Here is a 23,042-nt window from a genome sequence, read left to right on the forward strand (position 1 = left end):
AACCACAAGTCCCAATTTCCAACTGCCTACTTGGTTTCTATTCCAAAATCACACTGGAGGCTGTAATCCCAGCAACTCAAGAACCTGAGGCAGGAGGATCACAAGTTCGAGGTCAGCCTCAACAATTTAGTGAGGCCCTAAGCAATTTAGCGAGACCCTGTTTCAAAATTAAAAATAAAAAGGGCTGGGAGGGCTGGGGTTTGTGGCTTAGTGGTAGAGTTCTTGTCTAGCACACATGAGGCCCTGGGTTCGGTCCTCAGCACCACATAAAAATGAAGTAAAGAGAGGGGGGATAGTAGGGGATAGGAAAGGTAGCAGAATACAACAGTCACTAATATGCCATTTTGTAAAAATGTGAATGTGTAACCGATGTGATTCTGCAATTTGTATTTGGGGTAAAAATGGGACTTCATAACCCACTTGAGTCAAATGTATGAAAGATGATATGTCATGAGCTTTGTAATGTTTTGAGCAACCAATTAAAAAAAATGAAGTAAAGATATTGTGTTCACCTACATCTAAAAAAAATATATATATATATATATATATATATATATATATATATATATATATATTAAAAAAAAGGGCTGGGTTCAATCCTTAGTACAAAAAAAAAGTACATCAGACACCTCACATGCCACCTAAAATTCAACCAATTGCTACTCACCCTCTCCCACCCGCCATCTGCCCTTCTTCTTATGCTCCATCTTATTCAATGAGGGGCCATCCATTCAGTTGCTCAAGCTGGGATCTCAGAATCACCAGTCTCTCCTCCCTCTCCAAGTCTCTGTGGTCAGTTGAAGAAAATCCTTCTAAAGTTCAATCCATGGACAAGGAGACCCAACTCCTCACAACAAGAGGGTGTTAAAGGAAACAGCTCTCATTCCCTCTTCCCCAGAAGGGGAATAGCTCTTCTTTTTGTTGATAAGAGAGGCTCTGTGGGCCATTTACCAATAGTGGGCGGAGTCACTGAGCCACAGAATCTCAAAACAAGTTCCACCCTGTCTTTTTTTTTGTTTGTGTGCTGCCTGACTAGTCAGGCTGACAAGGCCTGGGTTCTTCTCTTGGCTTCCAGTCTCCATTTGGTAATTGCACCTGGGGCAGACTTAGAACAGCCTTCTGGAGGTCAGCCATTATCTCTTCTACCCTCTTAAACTCTGTTCTCCTAGGGACACACTTTGTGGCTGAGGCCTGTGACCTTCCATGCAACTGGCAAGGTCAGTGGACTTGGAATCTGCTTAAGAGAACCCACCAACCAAGACAAATTCCAGAGTCACATTTAATATATAAAACTGGTCACAATTTTTTCCTTTCTAATTTCTCAGCCATGTCTTTACTGTTACCCCACATCCTCTTGTCCCTTAACTTCTAACTATGTCCCTCTTGAATACAACTTAAAGTCAATTTTTTTAAAAAAATAATTTTTTAGTTGTCTATGTGTCTTTCTTTTATTTATTTATCTGAGTGCTGAGAATCAAACCCAGTGCCTCGCACATGCTAGGCAAGCACTTTATCACTGAGCTCCAACTCCAGCCCTTTAAAGTGAATTTTAAAGGAGGTATATGAGCAGAATCTTTTTGAGTCTTTGCATCTTCCTGTTTCCCTCCTCATGGGTGGCAATAGGCTTCATGTGGAATTTTAAGTCAAGAACATTTTTCCCTTAAAACTCTAAAGACTAATAATGTTTCCTTGTCCCTTGATATTATGTGAGTGTTAGGCGTATGGAATACAGCATGCTAACTGACCTCAGGGAACGGGAGCAAGGAGGGCTATTAACAGCCTGGCAGCTGTAAACAGGGAGAAGAGTTTGTAGTCTGAGCTTTCCTGCCCAGGCCCCCGGCCAGGAACAAACCCTGGTGGCACCTCTCTGCCTGTGGGGGGCCCAGCCAGGGCCCAGCTGTGGTGGTGCCCTGGCCTTTGCTTGTGGCAGCCACCATGTCAACAGCACAGCCCACTACTCTAGCCCTTTCTGCAGTATGGCCGCCCACAGTAGGAGGAATCTCTATGTCTGGGATCTGCTTGTTGTAGCTGCCCACTCTGGGAAGAAGCTGGATTATTTTTTGAACAATGTTCGTTTCATTTGTGATTATTATATCCCTAGATTGAACTCTTAGCTAAGACAGTCTGCTCATTCTATAACACCCAAACCAAGAAAACAAATGTGATAACAGAATTCTGAATACATTTTTTCCTATTTCTATCAACAAAGATTCAAAACAGTTTTCATATTTTCAAATGATACAACTTCATTAAAAAGGTAGCAGCTCAGTAGCAGAGCGCTTGCCTTGAATGTGTGAGGCCCTGGGTTCAATCCTCAGCACCACATAAAAATAAATAAATAAAAATAAAAGATTTTGTGTCCATCTACAACTAAAAAAAAAAATTTTTTTAAAAAAAGGTAACAGAGGGGCTGGGATTGTGGCTCAGCGGTAGAGCACTCACCTAGCATATGCCGGGCCCTGGGTTTGATCCTCAGCACCACATAAAAATAAATGAATGGAATAAAGGTATTGTGTACAACTACAACTAAAAAAATAAATATTAACAGACATGTGAAAGGCAACCATTTTAAGCAATTTATTTCATAAGCAACAGAAAACAGGCCATGTAAGTAAAGGACTTAGGCTTATCTCCTCCAAGTTCTCCTGAATAAATTAACACCTTTGATGTAAAATCATAATCCTGCTTTTATATTTTACTTGAAGTTCATGGTCCCTTGATTCTTTAAGAGACTCACTGCTTCATCAGTGAGTAGCCGGACTAAAGAACTAAGCCAAAGAACTTTCTTTGTATCAGCAAATGTCCAATCTCAGGACCCCAATTAGGGACCACAGAGAGAGACCTGATGATCAGTGAGTCAGACTCAGATTGTCTGCTGAACAAATTTACCTGTATATTAATTTGGTTTTGGCCTCTCCTTCCCTTAGGAGTCTATGAGCTTTGCTGATGCTTTCACAAATATGTCTTTTAGTCCTGAGTTCATTGAGTCGTTTTTGCTGATGCTTTCACAAACTGATTTGTATATAGAGTCAGGTTATCCCCTAGACTATATTACCTGGGAAGAGACAGGATTCCTTGAACATTCAGCACAACCCCTTCTGCAACTTTGTTCATTTCCGTTCCCACTATTGAACAGTCCCTGCCCAACTGCTTACTCTCATATATCACATTTCATTATCTGAAATCACTTTCCTTAATTTCATTTTTTCTTTTTTGCCTCTTTGCTATCTGTCATCTCCCAAAGAACCGGAAACTCAAGAGGGTGGGTAAAGTTTATCACTGCATTCCCAGTGCTTAGGACAATGCCTGGAACAGGGAAGGTGCTATATTTATCTGTTGAATAAATGGACACATCAACCCCTTCTTATTCACACTCCAAGCCTCTGATTTCCCTCCTTCTCTGGTCCTCCAGGACATGTGAGCTGCCCCTCCTATGTATCCACACTGCTCCGGAGCTGCCTCAGTTCCAGCACCACACTGTGCTTTGGCCACCTGCTGGTTTCACTGCCACCACTAGACCATAAGCAGTTTGAGGACAGGGACCACAGTACTTCCACTGTTATGACTAAAGTGTCTAAAATGGTGCCTGTCCACTAGCAGACACTTCACAAATAATTTTGAAGTGAATGAACATTCTTCTCTTTCTCTTTTCTTCAATTCCCTCATCTATTCCTTTGGTTAATAAAGCTATATACATATATACATACATGTATGTGTATAGACTACACATTTTTTAGAAAGTACGTGAGATGGCCATACACATACATATTTACACAAATACATACAACATATGAAAGAACACTGACAACAGAAAGAGGGGCCAGATGTGGTGGTGCACACCTGTAATCCCAGAGGCTCAGAGACTAAGGCAGGAGGATCCCAAGTTCAAAGCCAGCCTTAGCAAAACTGAGGCACTAAGCAACTCAGTGAGACCCTGTCTTTAAAGAAAATACAAAATAAGGCTGGGGATGGGATGTGGCTCAGTGGTCAAGTGCCCCTGAGGTCAATCCCTGGTACCAAAAACAAAGAGAGAGAGAGAGAGAGAGAGAATATTAAGAAATTTAAGAAAAAAAAAATACACTGTGTGTTTTTTTTTTTATATTTTTAGGTTGTAGATGGACACAATATCTTTATTTTATTTATTTATTTTTATGTGGTGCTGAGGATTGAAACCAGTGACTCACATGTGCCAGGCAAGTGCTCTGCCACTGAGCTACAGCCCCAGCCCTACACTGTGTTGTTAAATCAGGCAAAGAAACAATATTTTGCCTGAGAATTCCAAGCAATTTGGACCAGCTCTGATAAACTACTCCATCCCCACATGCGCAATCAGCTGAATTGCCTCAGTCCCCTTTTACCTTTTGCATTTTGTGTTAAAGTTAGCACACTTTCCAGAAAGGAATCAAGATCATGTGTCACCTTCATGTTCCCTGGTAATGGCCATATAATGTACAAAACTAGAAGGGACCAAATGTGTTGTTCTGGGGATGGGAGAGAAGGGAGAAATCACATTCCCTGGAGTCATTATCCTCTATTCCAAAGACATTAAAAACCAGAAAAGCTTTGAGGCCAGGAAGTTGGGGATTTCTATGTATACCCACCACAACTCTTCACACCAGAGTCACTCTTGTACCAATGTAGTCCTCATCACCAGTGAACTTGGGTGGAGGGCAGGAGTACAGCTGGGCGTCAGCTGGGCTTCAGCTGGACCTAGATTGATCCCAGGCTCCTCCAACCACAGCAGTGGAATCCTGGACCAGTTACTACAACACTCAGTTTTCTCATGGGAAAATGGGGGTTAAAAAAATAAACGACTCAATGAACTCTGAGGACTAAATGACATATAACTTGCCCAGCACAGTGCCTGGTATGGGTAGGTGCTCAGTAAGCATAAGTGCCCTCCCCCACTTCCTGGTTTCTAGGCTTGTGAAGCCAGCCCTACCATCACTGCCAGGAATTCAGCTCTCTGCGAGATTCACCACGCCTTTCTTCTCTTTTCTCCACCCCTGTGCCTGTGTTCTGAGAAGAGTGAAGGGATACAGAGGCCCTCCTGGCACACCTTTGTGTCCTCTCCCCAAAAATCCATCTCATTTCAGTATCCCCAAAACCCTCAGAACCATGCTGGTCAGGCAGCAGTACCTCCATCCTGTTCTTGCGCCCGCCAATAAGTACTAGTTAAATAAAACTATAAGGTGAATTTGCTTCTCCTTGTCTTTATTGCTACTTAGCAACACAGAGTTTGGTGTCAAGTATACATCATGATATACTATTTTTCCTAAATACCAAGTTTATATTTTTGTTGTCATTTATTGAATTTGAACATCTACAAATAGAAAATTGTATGAGATTTCTTCTTTCAGTTCCAAAATCAGGTCACCAGGTCAACAGAAATACAAATGAATCACAAATCTATCTATCCATTTTTGCTGGGTGGACCAAATCTCTCTAACTCAATTCAAAGTCAGGCTTAACTCTCAGGTTGACAATTTGTGAAGAAAATGCTGAGAAGTCTCGGGATTAAGCTGAATAAATCACATGTTGTTTATATTCAGTTATCTCATGAAACTGAACGTTATCAATGCTTTCATAAATTAAACACCTAAAGCTGTAGAGATGTTTCTAGTTTTGAATCATTTACTTTTATTGCCTCCATGCATCAGATAAAATGAAGATTCTGAGGTTGCAGGAGAACTATAGGGAAGATAAATTCTGAAAATCTTTCAAACATTTCAAAACTTACACTCCCTTCAGACAGTGATAAAGGATATTTGTCGTCCTGGCTTGTCCCCAGACCTTCGGTGAAGGGGGTGGAAGCGGTTTCTGGCTGGCCTCTCCACCAACCCATGGTGGCGGGTTCCACGTATGTTATCAACTTGATGAAATGATGGCTGTAGAGATATGGAAAGAAGAATTAGCCTCTGACTTTGGAATTGCCACTCACCCTCAAGAGCAAAAACTAGTAACAACAGATGAAAAGACTGAGATTATAACTGGCATGCGTTCAGTCAAGGTAAATAAAATAATGTAGTGAGTGGCACTATTTCTACCCAATTACAGAATAGTTTAAAATAATTTTATCAGGTTAAGATGAAAGCAGAAAGAATGATACATAAAATTGTCACAATTAGGAGGTGGAGAATTGGGGATTCATATACCCTGTATTATGAATTCATGTACCAAATCCCCAAAACACTGATGTATGAGACATGTAAAAGAAATATATTTAAGATAAAAATACACTGATAAGTGATGGGATATCAACTTGTTCTGCACAGTCTTTTAAATTTTTGATTGGATTCACAATGTTTAAAAATTTGGATTTGAGGCTTCTAGGGAAAACTCAGAACATTGTGGCCATATCGATCCACAGTCCCACATGGCTGAAGCTAACAGTAGTGGTTCCCTGTAGGTGGGACACCCACACTCCTGCTTTTAATACTCACACCAGGATCACCTCCCTGACTCATTAGGTCGGACATCTAAGTTTGCAACCTTGAGTTAAAGAGGAAAAAAGGAATACTGCCTAAATATAAGTGGAAAACACGCAACTCTGTTTCCCAAAGGATACAAATGAAACTATAAAACATTTGAGGCAAATCCATGGTGAATAAATCCAAAATCCTTTGTTAAACAATGCTTGAGGTACATTGCTTGACATTTTTGAGGCTGCATCATAAAGGGCAACCTTTTTGGTTGTCCAAGACCAAATTCCAGGCTGCACCATTAAATATTACAGAACAGGGCAATGTGTATACAACATTACATAATAGATGTGTTGTTAACTATATGAAACCCACCCCTATATTAAAACCCTACCCCTAGTTTTATTAAGGTATAATAGTAAATAAAAATTATATAACTGGGCACAGTGGCACATGACTATAATCTTAGTTACTGGAAGGCTGGGGCAGGAGGATAACAAGTTAGAGGCCAACGCTGGCAATTGAATGAGATCCTATCTCAAAATAAAAAAATAAAAAGGGCTGGGGATGTAGTTCAGTGGTAAAGCACCCCTGGGTTTAATCTTCAATATGAGGTAAGAGGACTGTATATATTTACAGCATATAATGTGATGTTTTGATACATGTATACACTGTCAGATGAATAAATCAAACAAATTAACAGTCCATTGGGTCACATACTTATCATTTAAAACATATTTTATTTTAGGTAAATTGAATCCTACATAAATTAGCTAGCTTACCAAGAAAGGAATTCTATGAGAGAATGTTTTTATAAGGGAGCTTCCTTAGTTAAGAACTAATTGCTAATGTTTCTTTGTTAAACATATGGATTTTCTCATATTGGGAATTACTCCTATTTCACTTAAGAGGGCTGATAAAGTCTAGGCTAATTTAGTTTAACAGTTCCAACCTATTTCCACAAAGCAAATCTATGATTTTGTAAAATAAAGAGATTGTAGTAAGGAACAATTTCAGAGCTAGAAGAAAAACATTTATTACAACAGATAAGCTGGATTTGATCTCATGTAACAGGACATACTATTCTAAGAAATAACAAATTGAAATACCTATAAAATAATAGGACAAACCAACATCAGGTGCTTTGAGGAATGATGCCACGAGAAGTTCCCAGCATCACTCATGAACCATCAGACAAGCCCCCACTGAGAACTATTCTGCAGAACAAACAGCCTGTCTTCTTCTCAAATTGCAGTCATGAAAGACCACAACCAAAACAACCCCAAGGAACTATTCTGGATTAAAGGAGATGAGGATATATGGCATGTTATAAATGACAATACTGACATAGTTGGCAAATTCTGAATGTCTATACAGTAAATGATACTGACATTAATATAAAATATCCTTTAGTTGATCATTATAGCGTGGCCATGGTTAGGTAAAAGAATTCCTTATTGTTAAGAGACACAGGAAATAAGTAGACATAGCATGTATACACACATATTAAGAGAATGAAAGAGAAAGAAAATGGGGCAAAATGTTAACAATTAGTGAGTTTATGTGAAGGGGTATACACAAAATCATTGTTCTATTCTTGCAAGGTTTGAAATTTTTTCAAAATGAAAAGTTTATAAGTCTAAAATCTGATAAAGGCACAGATACTGAAGCAGGACTTACCTCTTTTCTAAAATTTGAATGACTTCAAAATCAAATAAATCTTTAGATTGACTTAAAATATGACCATTACTTTTGTTATTTTTTAAAATTATTAAGTCTACCTTGAAAAAATAATTACAACATTATTGACTTGGGCAAAAATACATAATCTTTAGGCTACTGTCCACATAAAATTTATCCTTTTATAATTTTAGGTTATAGGGCCTAGTGATATGTGGGATAAGAGATGTTTAATGATTTTTAACTATGTTCATGTTGTATGGCAGGAAATATGACTTAAACAAAAATATATCTAAATAAAAATACTTACTATTAATACAAAAATGAAAACATAGAAATGTTTTTGCTAATTAAGAGGATTATGCCTGTAGCATATTTTATTATCAGAAACCTGATTCTCCATCAGGTGCAATGGCACATGCCTGTCAACTCAGCGGCTCAGGAGGCTGAGGCAAGAGGATCACAAGTACAAAGCCAGTCTCAGCAACCTAGAGAGGCCCTAAGCAAAAGTGAGACCTTGCCACAAAATAAAAAATTAAAAAGGCTGGCAGTGTAGCTCAATTGTTAAGCACTGCTGGGTACAATCCCCTGGTATCAAAAAAAAAAAAAAAAAAAAAAAAAAGAAAAGAAAAAGAAAAAGAAAGAAAGAAAAGAAAAAGAAACCTGATTAAGCAAGATTGAAATAATTTTAAGAGACAGATGCTTCTATGCCGAAAAGCTGGAGAGGGTCCCTTTGTTAAATATGATGATATATTCACTACAATAGTGTTAAATGTAGTTAAAAATATAGAATTTTCACTGAATAGACTCAGGGCACAGTTACTGACAGACGGGCTCTGGGAGGCCAACATATATAGCTGAGGGTCTTTAGAAGGGGTCTCCAAAAGCAAAGAGCTCTGAAATGTCATCTAGACTTCCTATCATGCCTATATTTTCTATTTACAGTTGCCTCTTTAGCATTAACTTCTGCTGGCTCAAATCCCTTATTACTACTTGGACTCAGTTTGCAGGGAATAATCTCGGTTGACATTTGATATTTTCTTCTCTTCCTCACCATGGCTCAACCTCAACTATCTCTGTAGTATCTGATCTTAATCCAATCTAAACTATATTTGGTTTTAGTCTTCTCAATTCACAGGGACCTAATTTGCTCATCAAATGAGGTAGAGCAGTTGTTCAGCTAGGGAAGCAGGGCACTGAGGAGGTTGAACAGTGAAGAGGAGGGAGCTGGAGGTATAGCTCTTGCCTAGCTTGTGCAAGGTCTTGGGTTCAATCCCTAGATTAGCACTGCAAGAAAAAAAAAAAAAATGAAGAAGTCTGTCAAACAGCATGGTTATCTGCCAGTTGGTCAAAGCCCCTAAGTTCTTTTTTTTTTTTCTCTGTGGTTTGGGTTTTTTAAATGTTTCTGCCAGTGCTCAGCCCCTAAGTTCTAAAAAAATATAGTGACAGACACATAATTCTCCTTTCCCCACCACGTTTCAATCTCTTGTTTACTGAAAGTTAAAATTTTGTTATTTAAAAATGTATTATTAAGTCAACTTTAAAACAAAATAAATCTTTCCTCCTAAAAAGAGATAAAACTCTACCACCCCAAAAGGCCAAGTACTTCCAACTTTTATATGGTTATACCCACAGAGTATGTATTCTTTTGATATCTATTTTTGTACTTATTATTATATAAACAATTCCCCATATATTTCATAATACTTATATTTGTTAATTCAATAATTATATAGTATTCCATTTCTAATGTTCATAAGACCAACATTCCACGTTCAAGCTCAGGGTCCTCCACTTACAAACAAGTTACTTCATCTTCCTTATCCATAAAATAGGAAAGATGCTGATGATAACTTCCTCACAGTCTTGCTGAGAAAATAAGATGCCGTCTCCCAGGAATACCTGGGTATTAGCAGGAAGAAGGAATGTCAGCATTGTCCTCAGGTTGGATTTACTAGGAAGGATCATGTCAAGGTCACCCTGAAGACCACTTTTTGTGATCTGGAGGAGCAGCAGCAGCCTTGTTAGCTTCCCCAGCATTCAGAGCCCCCCCCCCCCCCGCCCAATCTCCCTGAAGAGACCTACATCTTAGTGAGGCACTACTTGTTGCTCACACCTCATCACCTTGAACAGCTGCAGCCTGGAATGATGGCTGAAAAAAGTTGAGTGGGTTTTATGGTATGGATCTGGAACATTCCCCAAAGGCTCATGTTTTGAACACTTGATTCCCAGTGCAGCAATATAGAGAGGTGGGGATTTTGGAAATGATTGGATCTTGAGGGCTCTAACTTCATCAATCTAAGTGGATTATTGGAAGGTGGTAGAAACTGTAGGCCGTGGGACCTGTTCATAGGGAGTGGGTTCTTGGAGGAATGCCCTTGGGAACTGTCTTGTCTGTGGCTCCCTCCTCTCTCCCTCCTGCTTCCTGGCTGCCACGAGGTGAGTCTCCACCATAATGTTCTCCCAACTATGATGTTCTTCCTCACCATGGTCCCAGAATCAACAGAACCAAGTGACCATAGACTGAAATCTTTGGAACCATGACACAAAATAAATCTTTCCTCCTTGAAGTTGTTTCTCTCAGGTATCTTGCCACAGCAATGAAAAGCGCTGTCTAACACAGGGAACCACATGACTTTTTTTGGTCAATGGCTTATGAACAGATATGATGTACTTTTTTTTTTTTTTTTTTTTTAGCAGTACTGGACATTTAACTCAAGGTGTCACATAGGCTGGATAAGTGCCCTATCACTGAGTTACACCCTCAGCCCATGATATATACTTGTTCAAACAGAAACTCATTCTCCTTTCCTTCTGCCATGAAAATGGCAGGTTCCAAATAGAAGATGCTCCTTCAGACTCAACTATAGAAAAAAATACAAGGAGGAGAGCTTCAGTAGGTGCTGTAATATGAGTGAAAAATAAATGTTCAAAGTCCCAGAGTTTTTGGATTGGTTGTTACTGTAGTCAAGCTGGCTGACATAGCAGTGATGGCAGAGAGCGATGACACTGAGATGGAGAGCCCAATTTTTCTTGACAGGCAATAAAGAGGCATAAAGTCAAAATCAGCACCTATATACTTTGAGGAGGCTGTGGCCTCAGGCTCTGAAAAGCACTATTCTGTTTCAGAACATTAGACCCAGATACCTGTTAAGAAGGGAGGGAGGCCTCTGTGCTTCTGTATACAAAAGCTATTCCACTCAATGTATGGGATGCAGACCCACCCAAGGGAGACTGAACATGTGCTCAGAAGACTAACATGGCAGAGGCAACACTGAGGAGGAAAAGTCAATTTCAAAGAATTTCCAGTAATGGTCCAAGCATTCCTTGTGGGAAGAATAAGAATTTCACTGAATTTCTTTAGCTTTTTGTTTGCTTTTGAATGGCATTCTAGTTTTTATTCTGAAATACATATAGTGAGGGTAGGCCCAGTATATCTGAGAACCTGGGGCCAGCATAGGCCTTAGACATCAGAAAGGCTATGGCCCCATGGGAATAATGCTGTAAGAAGCAGCCTGAGACAAAGTAGAGATATCAGTATCAACAGCCTGATAGGCAGGTTAGCACTGGGAGGCGCACACACCTTTGTCAAGGGCTGGCCTACTAGATTCTGCTTCACAACACAGCCTAATTGCTGGGACTGAACATGAAGTAATGACTGGGTGGTAACCCAAGGCAGGGAAAAGGTGGATTCTGGGTCTGAGTCACCAAATCTAAGGGAGGGCAGACTGAAGATAGAGAACAATTCAAACACCAAGGTTCGATGGAACCTCATGAGGCAGGCAATAGGGTGAGAGTGATATCAGGGTGGGCAATAGAGGGCTATGGCCAAATCTTTCTTTGCTTCTATGAGTGAGTTATGGGGGAAGAAGGCATGTCCAAAGTGAGAAGTAGATGTCGAACTGTTGAAAGCCCTTGTCTCAGGCTCTCCTTATATTACAGGATTACAGGCTCCTAGATTTCTGGTTTGTTTTTGTTTTTGTTTTGGTGGGGGTGGTGGTGGTAGTGGAGAGTACTAGAGACTAAACCCAGGGTGCTTTATCACTAAGCTATATCCCAGGCAGGCATACACACACACATACACACACACATTTTTTTTTTCCTGAAATACATAAAAGGATGGTAGACCCAGTAATCCAAGAACAGGGTCTCCCTAGATTGCCCAGACTGACCTTGAACTTGTGACACTCCTACCTCACCTCCCAAGTTGCTAGGATTATAGGTGAGCCACTGTACCCAACCTTTTTTATTTTTGGTGTGGGGGAGTACTGGGGATTGAACTCAGGGACACTTGGTCACTGAGCCACATCCCCAGCCCTATTTTGTATTTTATTTAGAGACAGGGTCTCACTGAATTGCTAAGCATCTCACTGTTGCTAAGGTTGGCTATGAACTCGTGATCCTCTTGCTTCAGCCTCCCAAGCCACTGGGATTACAGGCGTGCACTACTGTGCCCAACTACAGTATATTCTTTTTTTTTTTTTTAACATTTTTTGGTAGGTGTTTATGGACAGCATGCCTTCATTTTATTTATTTTTATGTGGTGCTAAGGATCGAACACAGTGCCTCACACATGCTAGGCATGCACTCTACCACTGAGCTACAGCCCCAGCCCCAGTATATACTTTATGTGTGAACAATAACACTCTTTTCTTCTGTAGCAAAATAGAAAAAAATCAACCCTAGCATAAGGTTGTATCTCTATACAATTATGAGAAGCAGAAGAAATGTGATTTGCAAATATCTTCAAGTAAAATATGGGTTTCTAAGTGTTAATAGGATGACCAAATAACATTATTGCATATAAGGAGTTATATCAAGGTTGGGTGTGGTGGCACACTCCTATAGTCCCAGCAACTTCTGAGGGAAGAGTATTGCAAGTTCAAGTCCTGCTTGGTCAACTTAGTGAGACCCTGTCTCAAAACAAAAAGTGTTGTGGTAAAAGCACATCTGGGTTCTATCCACAGTACTGGGAGAAAAAAACAAAGTAGTTCTATCAAGTTTTTAAAAATACATTGTACTGGGGCTGGGGTTGTGGCTCAGAGGGAGAGCTCTCACCTACCATATGTGAGGCATGGATTTGATCCTCAGCACTACATAAAAATAAAATAAAAATATTGTGTCCATTCATAACCCACTTGAATCAAAGTGTGAAATATGATATGTCAAGAACTATGTAATGTTTTGAACAACCAACAATAAAAATTAAAAAAAATATTGTGTCCACCTATAACTAAAAAATAATATATAAAAAAATACATTGTACTCACTTAGCATGCATAAGTCCCTAGGTTTGAGCCCCCAGCACCAAAAAGAAACAGAAAAAACATGCATAAAACCAGGGTTAAGCCTACACATGGCTCATTGAAAAGTATGATCCAGAATATAACATAATATCAGTGTATTTACAGAGAGGTACCTAATCAATATTCTCGCACAGAAGTAATTCTATATAAGACAAATCTTAGTAGCTTAATTTATAGAAATTTTGATGAATAGAGGTCAAGAAAAATTTGATAAAACTCCTTCAAGGGCAACAGAATACCACTATCAATGCTGGAAACACATATTGGCATGAAGCTTCAATATTATAGAGAGTTGCACTGGATGTGATGTCACCTTTTTATGCTATGAGGACAATGTGTTAGCCTGACCTAGGGGGTCATTTATATGGCAACTTCAAACATCTCAGCAGTGAACCAGGAAGCAAATAAGTCTTCCAGAAAACAGAAGCAGAGGGGAAACCTAAAGGAGAGCACTGAGAAGGGAGTATTTTGTCACCTTGTTTTCAACTCACAGTCCAGAAAACTAAGGTAGGACAGGCAAAGCAAGGGAGCAGGGGCTGGTGGCTTTACACAAATAAGAGGAAGTACTGCTGACCACAAGAAAATTCAGTTCTGTTTTTTTTTTCTTCTACAGATGAGAAACCAAGATCCAGAGGACAGTGATTTTTCTTAAGGTCACATGGCTAGTACATACCAGCCTGAACTCACAGTCCTAAGCCTCATTAAATGTTCTCTTCACTTTGCCTTCTTTGCTAAGTAGGGTATAAAAATAATTATTGTTTGAGACTTTAAGGGGATATTTTGTTGATATATATGGAAGAAAGCAAAAAAGATGACTTTATTAAGAATTTTTCTGGGACAGGACTATAGCTCAGTCGTAGAGCAGGTGGTAGGCATGCACAAAGCCCTGGGTTCAATCCCCACCACCACAAAAAGTTTTCTTTCATTTAAATTTTATTGTGTTCTTAAAAATCTACTGACAAGCTAAGATTCAAAGAAAGGATAATAGTCCTGTTATGATATGTGATGATATTACAGTTTATACAGCACATGTACAGCTTGCTATTATATCCAGTTATCTGATTTGGGTTAGTATCTAACTTATTTCATAAATGGTTAAAAATCACAACCTATGCTTCCTCCTTTAAAATTAAAACACTACCTCAGTCATTCTAGATTCTTCCATATACTTAGGCCCACATCTGTTTCTCACCTTCCTAATAGGTAGGAGGCTGGTGAGAGGTTAAGCTGGTAGGAAGGGTACCAGATAGAGTGAGTTGGGCTTGGCCCTAAGGTCATACTTGCACTTATTAGTAAGCTCTACCAGACAACCTCCTGCTTGCCCAGAATGGTGTCTGTTTCTGTTTCTTTAGTTCTTGTTAAATGTCAAATATTGGCCCCTAGTACTAAATAAATTTCTGTTGGGGAAGAGTAGAGACTTAACAAGTTTAGATTAGGCAAGTTCCTTAAGCAGGGCTTTTCACTGATACATAGACTAGTTAGTGGAAGATGTTATAGGCTATCTATTTTATTTTATTTTTTTGGAGTAGCGGGGACTGAACTCAGGGGCACTGTACCACTGAGCTACATCCCCAGCCCTATTTTGTATTTTATTTAGAGGCAGGGTCTTACTGGGTTGCTTATTGCCTTGCTTTTGCTGAGGCTGGCTTTGAACTTGCAATCTTCCTGCCTCAGTCTCCGAGCCACTGAGATTACAGGCGTGCACCACTGCGCCTGGCTAGGCTCCCCCTTTTAAAAAGAGCAAATGTAACCAAGAAACAACTTTGCCTCTCTTGGGACCCCAGCAAATCATTCTAGCCACAGCCAGCACCTTTTACTTCCCAGAACAAGGTGGGGAGGGTAAGAAGATCTGGCCACACACACACACACACAAAAAAAAAGGATGCCGTTTACTCAAGCCTGGGGCCATTTTAACTCCATTTTATGGACTGGGCAACATAAAAATGGATTTCATAGTTTGGTTGGAGGAGAGAGAGAGAAATACAAATCTCAGATCAGACTTGCCAGCACCCTGCCAGCCTCCCTCAGTACAGTACTCCTCACTTCCTTTGTCCTCTGCAGTGTCAGAACACATCAGTAGATGGGAGAGTGTGTGTGTGTGTGTGTGTACATACATAATATATATATGTGTGTGTACACACACACACACACACATATATATATATATATATATATATATATATATGCATGCTCTGAGGATGGGATCTTCAGTTCACAAAACTTCTGAAAAGCTCCTAACAGTCTTGGGAACAGGATAAGGCTCTTCTTCTGCAATCTGTCAGTACTGCACTATCCTGGGGCAGATCTATGCCAGTCTGGCAGAGGTAATTAGACTCTCAGAGCCCTGAACCACCTGGATAGGTAGGCTTTTTTTTTTTAAACATAGAAGGTATACCTTTTTTGACTGACTGAATTTGAGATCCATTCTTCTCCAAAATACCAAGGAGTCCTGCTATGAGCAATGAAAGGAGCTAAGAGAAGAGCAGACCAGAGAAGGGGTTAGCACCCACCTTCTGACTTGAGACCCTGCCTGTCATCATATTGGTATCCTTTGTGTTGCCCCTTCTTAGTTCTATTTTTATTGTTATTATTAGGTACTGGGAACTGAATGCATGGCACTTTACCATTGAGCTACATCCCTAGCCCTTTTTATTTATTTTGAGACAGGATCTTGCTAACTTGCTTAGGGTCATGTTAATTTGCTGACACTGGCCTCGGACTTTCGATCCTCCTGCCTCATCCTCCTGAATCACTGGGATTACGGGAATGCACCCTGCCTTAGTCCTATTTTTGAATGATATATAAAAGGGAAGCAGATTATAGGCACAAGCCTATAATCTCAGTGACTTGGGAGGCAAGAGGATCACAAATTTAAAGGGAAGTCTGAACAATTTATCAAGACCCTGTCTTAGAATAAAATAAAAGGGGTTGGGGGCATATCTTAGTGGTAGAATGCCCCTGGGTTCAATCCTGGTACCAAAATAATAATGATGATGATGATGATGATGATGATGATGATGATAAATTAATAAAAGGGAAATAAAGTTAAATAGATAAACTAAACTATAAGATCACTCCAAAAAATGACAGAGAGAAAACAGATTTGGGGGGTTAGTTGTTTTTAGGTTGTTTTATGGTCAAAATCAAACAATCAGAATGACGGCAGAGAGCCAGACAAAATACTCTGTCAAAATAAGAAATAACAACAAAGCATAAAGCATGCCCAGAGCCTGGGGCTCAGGTTCACACTGAGAGCTCCTACTCAAGAAGTGGATGAGAAGAGGCCAACATCTCTGGGCCTCTTACCTGGAGAGATCAGATTATGTTCCCCTGGCTGTCAGCAGTGAGACCTCAGATCTTGTCTTCTGCATCTTCCCTCCAGCACCCCACACAGTGCTGCCACATAATGGGTTCCAACATATTTGATGAATTATATAATGTTTCTAGCTAATCAGGCTCCAAAGTGGAGTGCATGCCTTTCATGGGGGATGGGTATGGAGGAAACATTAGAAGTTCTGTTCTCACTTAGTTTCCTATTTTTTGTGTATATAACAGTAAAGAGGGATATGTATAAAATTTATAAACAAACAACATACAAAACTCTTAACACTCTCTCTTTCTCCCTCTCCCCCCAATCCCTCTCTCAGCACTGGGGATTGAATCCAGGAGCACTTAACCATTGAGCCATATCCCCAGTCCTTTTTAAAAATATATATTTTATTTTGTGACAGGGTCTTGCTAAAAGTTGCTTACCCTCACTAAGTTGCTGAGGCTACCCTTGAACTTGCAATCCTCCTGCCTCAGCCTCCCCAGCTGTTGGGATTACATGTGTGCCACCAAACTTGGCACAAAACTTACTGCTAGGATCATGATGAAAAAAGTACAAATGGCATTATTAAAACTGGCAATGCCTATGTATGAAAGATTATTCTATTCTTCTTACTTTTCCATCATGGTAAGAAGAAACTCAGCTGCCTCTAGAGATCAATGGACAGAACTTATTTACCCAGAACAAATTCCTCCAGTTGACCTATTAGTATCAAAGTTAAAAGAGGAACTACACTCAATGTTTAAAGGAAAGGCTTCCCTTACTACCCAGCACATCACCCCAGGCAGGCAAGGGTGACTATTTTCCATAATACAATGAAGAATTTCAACTCTGAATCCTCAGGGATAGCCAAAGCAGGGCAGGGGATAATGCAGACCCCTATCTTTAAAGGCATTTCACTCTCTTCACGGCATGCTGCCCAGGCCCCCAGAGAAGTACAAGTTTTAAACTGCCAGTTCCCACCCCACCTCCTGGCCTGGGATAATGTGTTCTAATGAGGGAGGCCTTCTGTTGAGTGTAGTTCCCCTTTGATGCTAATAGGATAATGACCCGAGAAATTCGGTCAGGGTAAAAAAGGTCTGCCCATTGATATCCAGAGGCAGCTGATTTTGTTTCTGACAGTGATGGAAAGAACTGTGGAAGAATTGTTTTTTGTTTGTTTGTTTTGGTTTGGCTTGGTTTTGGCTGGGTTTTTTTGGGGGGTTCCAGGGATTGAACTCAAGGGCATATCCCCAACCCTATTTTGTATTTTATTTAGAGACAGGGTCTCATTGAATTGCTTAGCGCCTCACTTCTGCTGAGGCTGGCTTTGAACTCGAGATCCTCCTGTCTCAGCTTCCTGAGCCTCTGGGTGTGTGCTACAGCACCTGGTGGAAGAATTGTTTTTTGACATATGGATGCTTAAGCTGAGCCAGGGCAGGGCAGAAGAAGTGAGAGCTAGAAGTATATTAAAATAGGAAGGAGAATGGAATCCTGGAAGGCCCAAAGGTCAGGTGGGTACCTTAGGTCAAGAAGTAAAGCAGTCAAAGTACAGGCCTTAGGAAATGGGAGTAGGAGACAGTCATGGGGCACCTGTCCTGCTCCCCTCCTTCTGGTCCCACTGCATCCAAATCACACCAGATTCACCACTGTGATTATGCTTGGTGAAAGACTTCATTGAGTTTGTGAGAGATCTGTAATTTAGATTAAAAAAAAAAACTAAGGGGACAGATGAAACAAGAAAGGCAAAATGTCCTAAACTAGTGATGAGTATACATGGGAATTCTTTACTCAATTCTCTACTTTGAAACATATATATAGTATATGTGTGTGGTGCTTTAGGAATTAAACCCAGGGCCCAGGCATGCCAGGCAAGCACTCTACCACTGAGCTATATTCCCAGCCTTGAGGTACATTTTAAATTTCCAAATAAAAAGCTTATTTAATTAAATTTATAATGCTATAACAAATCAAAGGTATTTTTCAGCTTTTACCCACAATAACGTCTATCTACATTTTAGAGAGAGAGAGAGATGAAAGCCAAGTTTTCTACCATGTAGTCAACAACCTTTTCCTCCATACTATTAATGTCTTTAAAGAATAAAATAAGTATATAATTTCACAAAGTAACTATAAATGTTTAAGAGAAAATGTGTCTGGAAATAATAAATCTGGAATATTTAGTTAAATAAAACAGAACATAATAATTCTAAATAAAGCATATTGGATTAAAAAAACTTATATCCTGTTTTTCATTTTAAAGAGCATAGGTAGTTTTCCTCATTTGGCTACTTCATGAAGAGACATACAAGGTATCCTGCTGGATTCACACAGTTACGAGAATTAGGAATGACTTCCAAGTCAGCCAGGTCAACTACACAGCATCCTCACCAATGGTCATCCAGCTGCTACCAGAACCCTTTGAAGATGGGATCAGCCTATGACATTCCCAGCAGGCCACTTCTTTTTCACATAGCCATGCTTCTGGTATGTTCTTCAGGCTATAAAGTGTCCTTACAGAATTCATCATCTCTTGAGGGTATCTGCCCAGATAAGAGGATGCTAAAAATCCATCTCCATCAGATCATTCATCCCCATGAAGAACCAAGCTACCAAAAGTAGAAGAATTGGTCTGGAGAACCAGATTCTCCATTTAACTTGAGTCAAAAGAACAACTGGATCTGGCTGCTTGCTTAGAGAGAATTAAGCTGGCTTGACAACTTAATTCAATTTCTTTTGTCAAACAACAGAAAAACTGGCAGAACCCATATGAGGGAGCTTTTTCCTCTCCTCTAGTCCCACTTCTGTCTGTAGACATGGAAGGGAAAGCTGACCATTCTGACTGTTGAGAGCTACTATTCTGAGCTAGCCCTCTCTTTTGGATGGGCTAATGTGTTAACAAGCCTGGCTGGAGTGCAGAAAGCTTCTTGGTTCCTGACAGTCTCAGCAGGCTCTCTCCCTGGCAAAGAAGGTGGACATTCCCCAGCTCCTCAGCATGCAACTGAAGAGGGAAGCCCTGTTAGCCCAGCCTCTGCAGGTTTAGCTGGTTCACTTTGGGAAGAGGAAGGAGGGAAGACAGTTTCATGTTGATCACAGAGCCCAGCCAATGGGGCTTTCAGAGTTACTGAGCTGCCAGGAATAAAGCTAATAATTTGATTTTCTATGGGCTTCTTACAGACACCTTATCAGTGATAACCCAGACCAAGGAACAGTGATTAAACTACTTCTTCAAACTCTAGATTTATGATATTTATAGTTCAGCTGAGGATTTTAATCAGTGAAATTTGAAGTCAGATTAGGCACCATTAAATATAGTACAAACTACACATATTCTCCAAGTCAGGGGATCTACTTTACTTGGTATGCTAAAAATGGATGAGGAGAAATAATCATTAGTGAATTTGGTTATTTTTCATGGATTCTTTATTTGTTTCTTTTCTTTTTTGCAGTGCTGGCCTCCTACTTGTTAGGAAAGTGCTTTATCAGTGAGCCATACTCCCAGGCCTAGAGTTGAATGTTTTGAGGTTTTTTTTGTTTTGTATTTTGTTTTGTATTTCTGCTAATGCTCCAAAGTAAAGGTATATAATCAGCATGGAATATACAAATTAAACTTTAAATGTAAAATGTTTAGTTCATGCAATAATCTAGATATTTTCTCTAAAACTATAATGAAACTTAATGAGAAATGCTGAAAATTTTTAATCCTTTTCTGAATATCTTACTTTGATTTGTTTTTAGGGAAATTTTTGAGATTTTTCAGTTTCTGGGAATGATTTATAATAGTAATGGGAAGACCGAAAAATTGCAGGATTAACCATCACACACATGTGTCCTAGCTGGAAGGTAGAAAACCAGCATGAGGTGTTAGCCTGCTTCAGGATAATAACTGCCCCCTTTCGTTTTTCATTCCCTGTAAGCCTTAGACCCACTCTGCCAAGCTACAGCTAACAGAACCAGTATATTCCAGACCACAGTCTTCTTCCTTAACCCAGATCCAACACTGTCTGTTTCCCCAAAGCTGCAAATCCCCATGTGGGGAGAGTGGAGCAAAGGTAGAAGTCCACACCTCAAAGGCACAAAGCAAAGGTTTGCTTCTTAGGAGCTCTGAGATGCATAAGAGCAGACAGATCACAGACACACTTAGAGTTATTAGTAATGATTCAGGCTCTAGAATCATTACTTTGAAAGATAACTAAGCCAGGTGCAAGGCACACAAGTGTAACCCTAGCAACTTGGGAGGCTGAGGCAGGAGGATCACAAGCTCGAGGCTAGCCTCAGCAACTTAGCAAGGCCACAAGTAACTTAGCAAGACCCTGTCCCAAAATAATAAATAAAAAGAGCTGGGGATGTGGTAAAGGGCCCTTGGGTTCAGTTCCTAGTACCAAAAATAAAGGAAGACAACTAGCTATTTTAATAAATAACATATTCACATTTGTTGTTGGTACTGGGGATAAAACCCAAGAGTACTTTACCACTGACTTACATTCATAGTCCCATCCCCAGCTTTTGCTTTAATTTTGATACAGGGTCTCACTAAATTGCCAAGACTGGCCTTGAACTCATGATCCTTCTGCCTCAGCTTTCCAATTTGCTAGGATCATATTTATATTCTTTTTTTTTTTGACACAATATCTTTATTTTATTTATTTTTATGTAGTACTGAGGATTGAACCCAGGGCCTCCCATGTACTAGGAAAGCGCTCTACTGTTGAGCCACAATCCCAGCCCCCATATTTATATTCTTAACAAACAAAAATTATAAAGATGGACAGTGACAAAGCAAACTTCTTGTTTCCCTTCTATCCAGTTCCCATCTCCCAAAGAATAACCAGAGTATTAGCTTTTTGGAAATCCTACTAACATTGATTATGTGTGTAAGCAAATTCATATTTATATTACTTCTGTTTCTTTTTTTATATATACAAATGGTGTACTAATACACCATTCCCATGCTTTTAATCTCCCATTAAATTCTTAAGGCTGATTCCAATGTCTTAGACACTCTGTGTATCTCAAAAATATTGGAAAACTCAAAACAAAATCTAGTCAAACCTGTCATGGCACACACACCACACTGTTAAGTGGATCACTCTCTTCAGACAGATCATGTTGGCTAATTTCTCTAAGCCTTATATTCTCCCCAGTATTATCCAACCCTCAAACAACAGGAAGACGAGCCTCTTTCTCCTCAGTTCTTTCCAGGTGCATTTAACCATGGCCAACCCTCTCCAGTGTAAAGCTCGGGGCAGGAGGGTAATGTGATTTGGGGAATGGTTCTCCTCCTCACCTTGTCTCTCCTACTCTGAAGAGCCAAGCTTCAAGGTAAAGGAGGAGCTCAACTCCTATTCAGCTCTCAACTCCCAACTTCCTATTCCACTGAAATTTCCTGAGGTAACTGTGGTCTTTCCTTGCTACTAAGTCCAAATGGACTTTTTCAGCTCATAAATCACTTGATCTCTTGAAAGTATCTGAAATTATTGGCAATTTATTCTCTTTTGAAAACATTCTTCTCCTGAATCCCAGGACTCCATGCTATCCTGTTTTCCTCTCTCTCTGGGTGTTTCTTTCTAGATTCCTTTGCCAACTCCTGAATGTCCTGACCATCCTTTAAATGCTGGGTTCTTTTCTGGGCTCTGTCACACAACTCTGTATTGCTTCCCCATCTCTCCAGAGTTGCAGACTTGTACATTCAACAGTTGACTGGACAACTCTTGTAGGACTGCCTGCAGGCATTTCAAACTCAACACCTTTAGAAGTAAATCTGCCATCTTTCTCCTGAAATAATCATGCCTTGAAAGCTTTGAATTTCTGGGAATGGTACTGCTCAACTGCCTAACCCAGAAAGTTTAGGATTATCCTTAAATACTTTCTCCTTGCCTCCCTATCCCAGTCATCATCAAAGTCCGGTTATTTTGATCTACTAAATACCTCTCAAACTGACAATGATCCTCAATTACCCATCTATCTTCTTTCCCTTGGGTAACTCAAACTTGTAATTGATATTTTTGCTTCTACTCTGTGTCTTTCAACTTAGTTTTGCACACTGAAGTCAGAATAATCTTCTAAAACACAAACCTGATCACATCATTCAGATGCATAAAACTTATTAAAGATGGGATTTCTTAGAAGACTCTAACAAGTCATTTTAAAGTTCATTTGGAAAAACAAACATGCAAAAATAGCTTGGAAAAATCCCTGAAAAGCAGCATAGAAACCAATTAACCCTTCTTGATTTTTAAAATGGAGTACAAAGCTATAATATTTAATTAAAATATAGTACTGGTACATGAGAAGACATGTAGATAATAAAAGCAAATAGAAAGTCCC

The 23,042-nt window shown here is 39.7% G+C and overlaps 1 protein-coding gene across 1 annotated transcript in view; it reads right to left on the bottom strand.

Moving 5' to 3' along the window:
* Positions 1 to 23,042, bottom strand: part of Crtc3 (CREB regulated transcription coactivator 3) — a 107,826-nt gene that overhangs the window by 42,906 nt on the left and 41,878 nt on the right. Inside the window, exon 3 of the mRNA XM_046437951.2 lies at positions 5,769 to 5,888. Coding sequence (XP_046293907.1) covers positions 5,769 to 5,888 — 120 coding nt within the window. The remainder of the gene's footprint in view (positions 1 to 5,768; positions 5,889 to 23,042) is intronic.

This window comes from Marmota monax, unplaced genomic scaffold (assembly GCF_021218885.2).
Source record: "Marmota monax isolate L192 unplaced genomic scaffold, Marmota_monax_Labrador192_F-V1.1 WCK01_AAM20220418_F8-fsc00005, whole genome shotgun sequence".
NCBI classification, from domain to species: Eukaryota; Metazoa; Chordata; class Mammalia; order Rodentia; family Sciuridae; genus Marmota; species Marmota monax.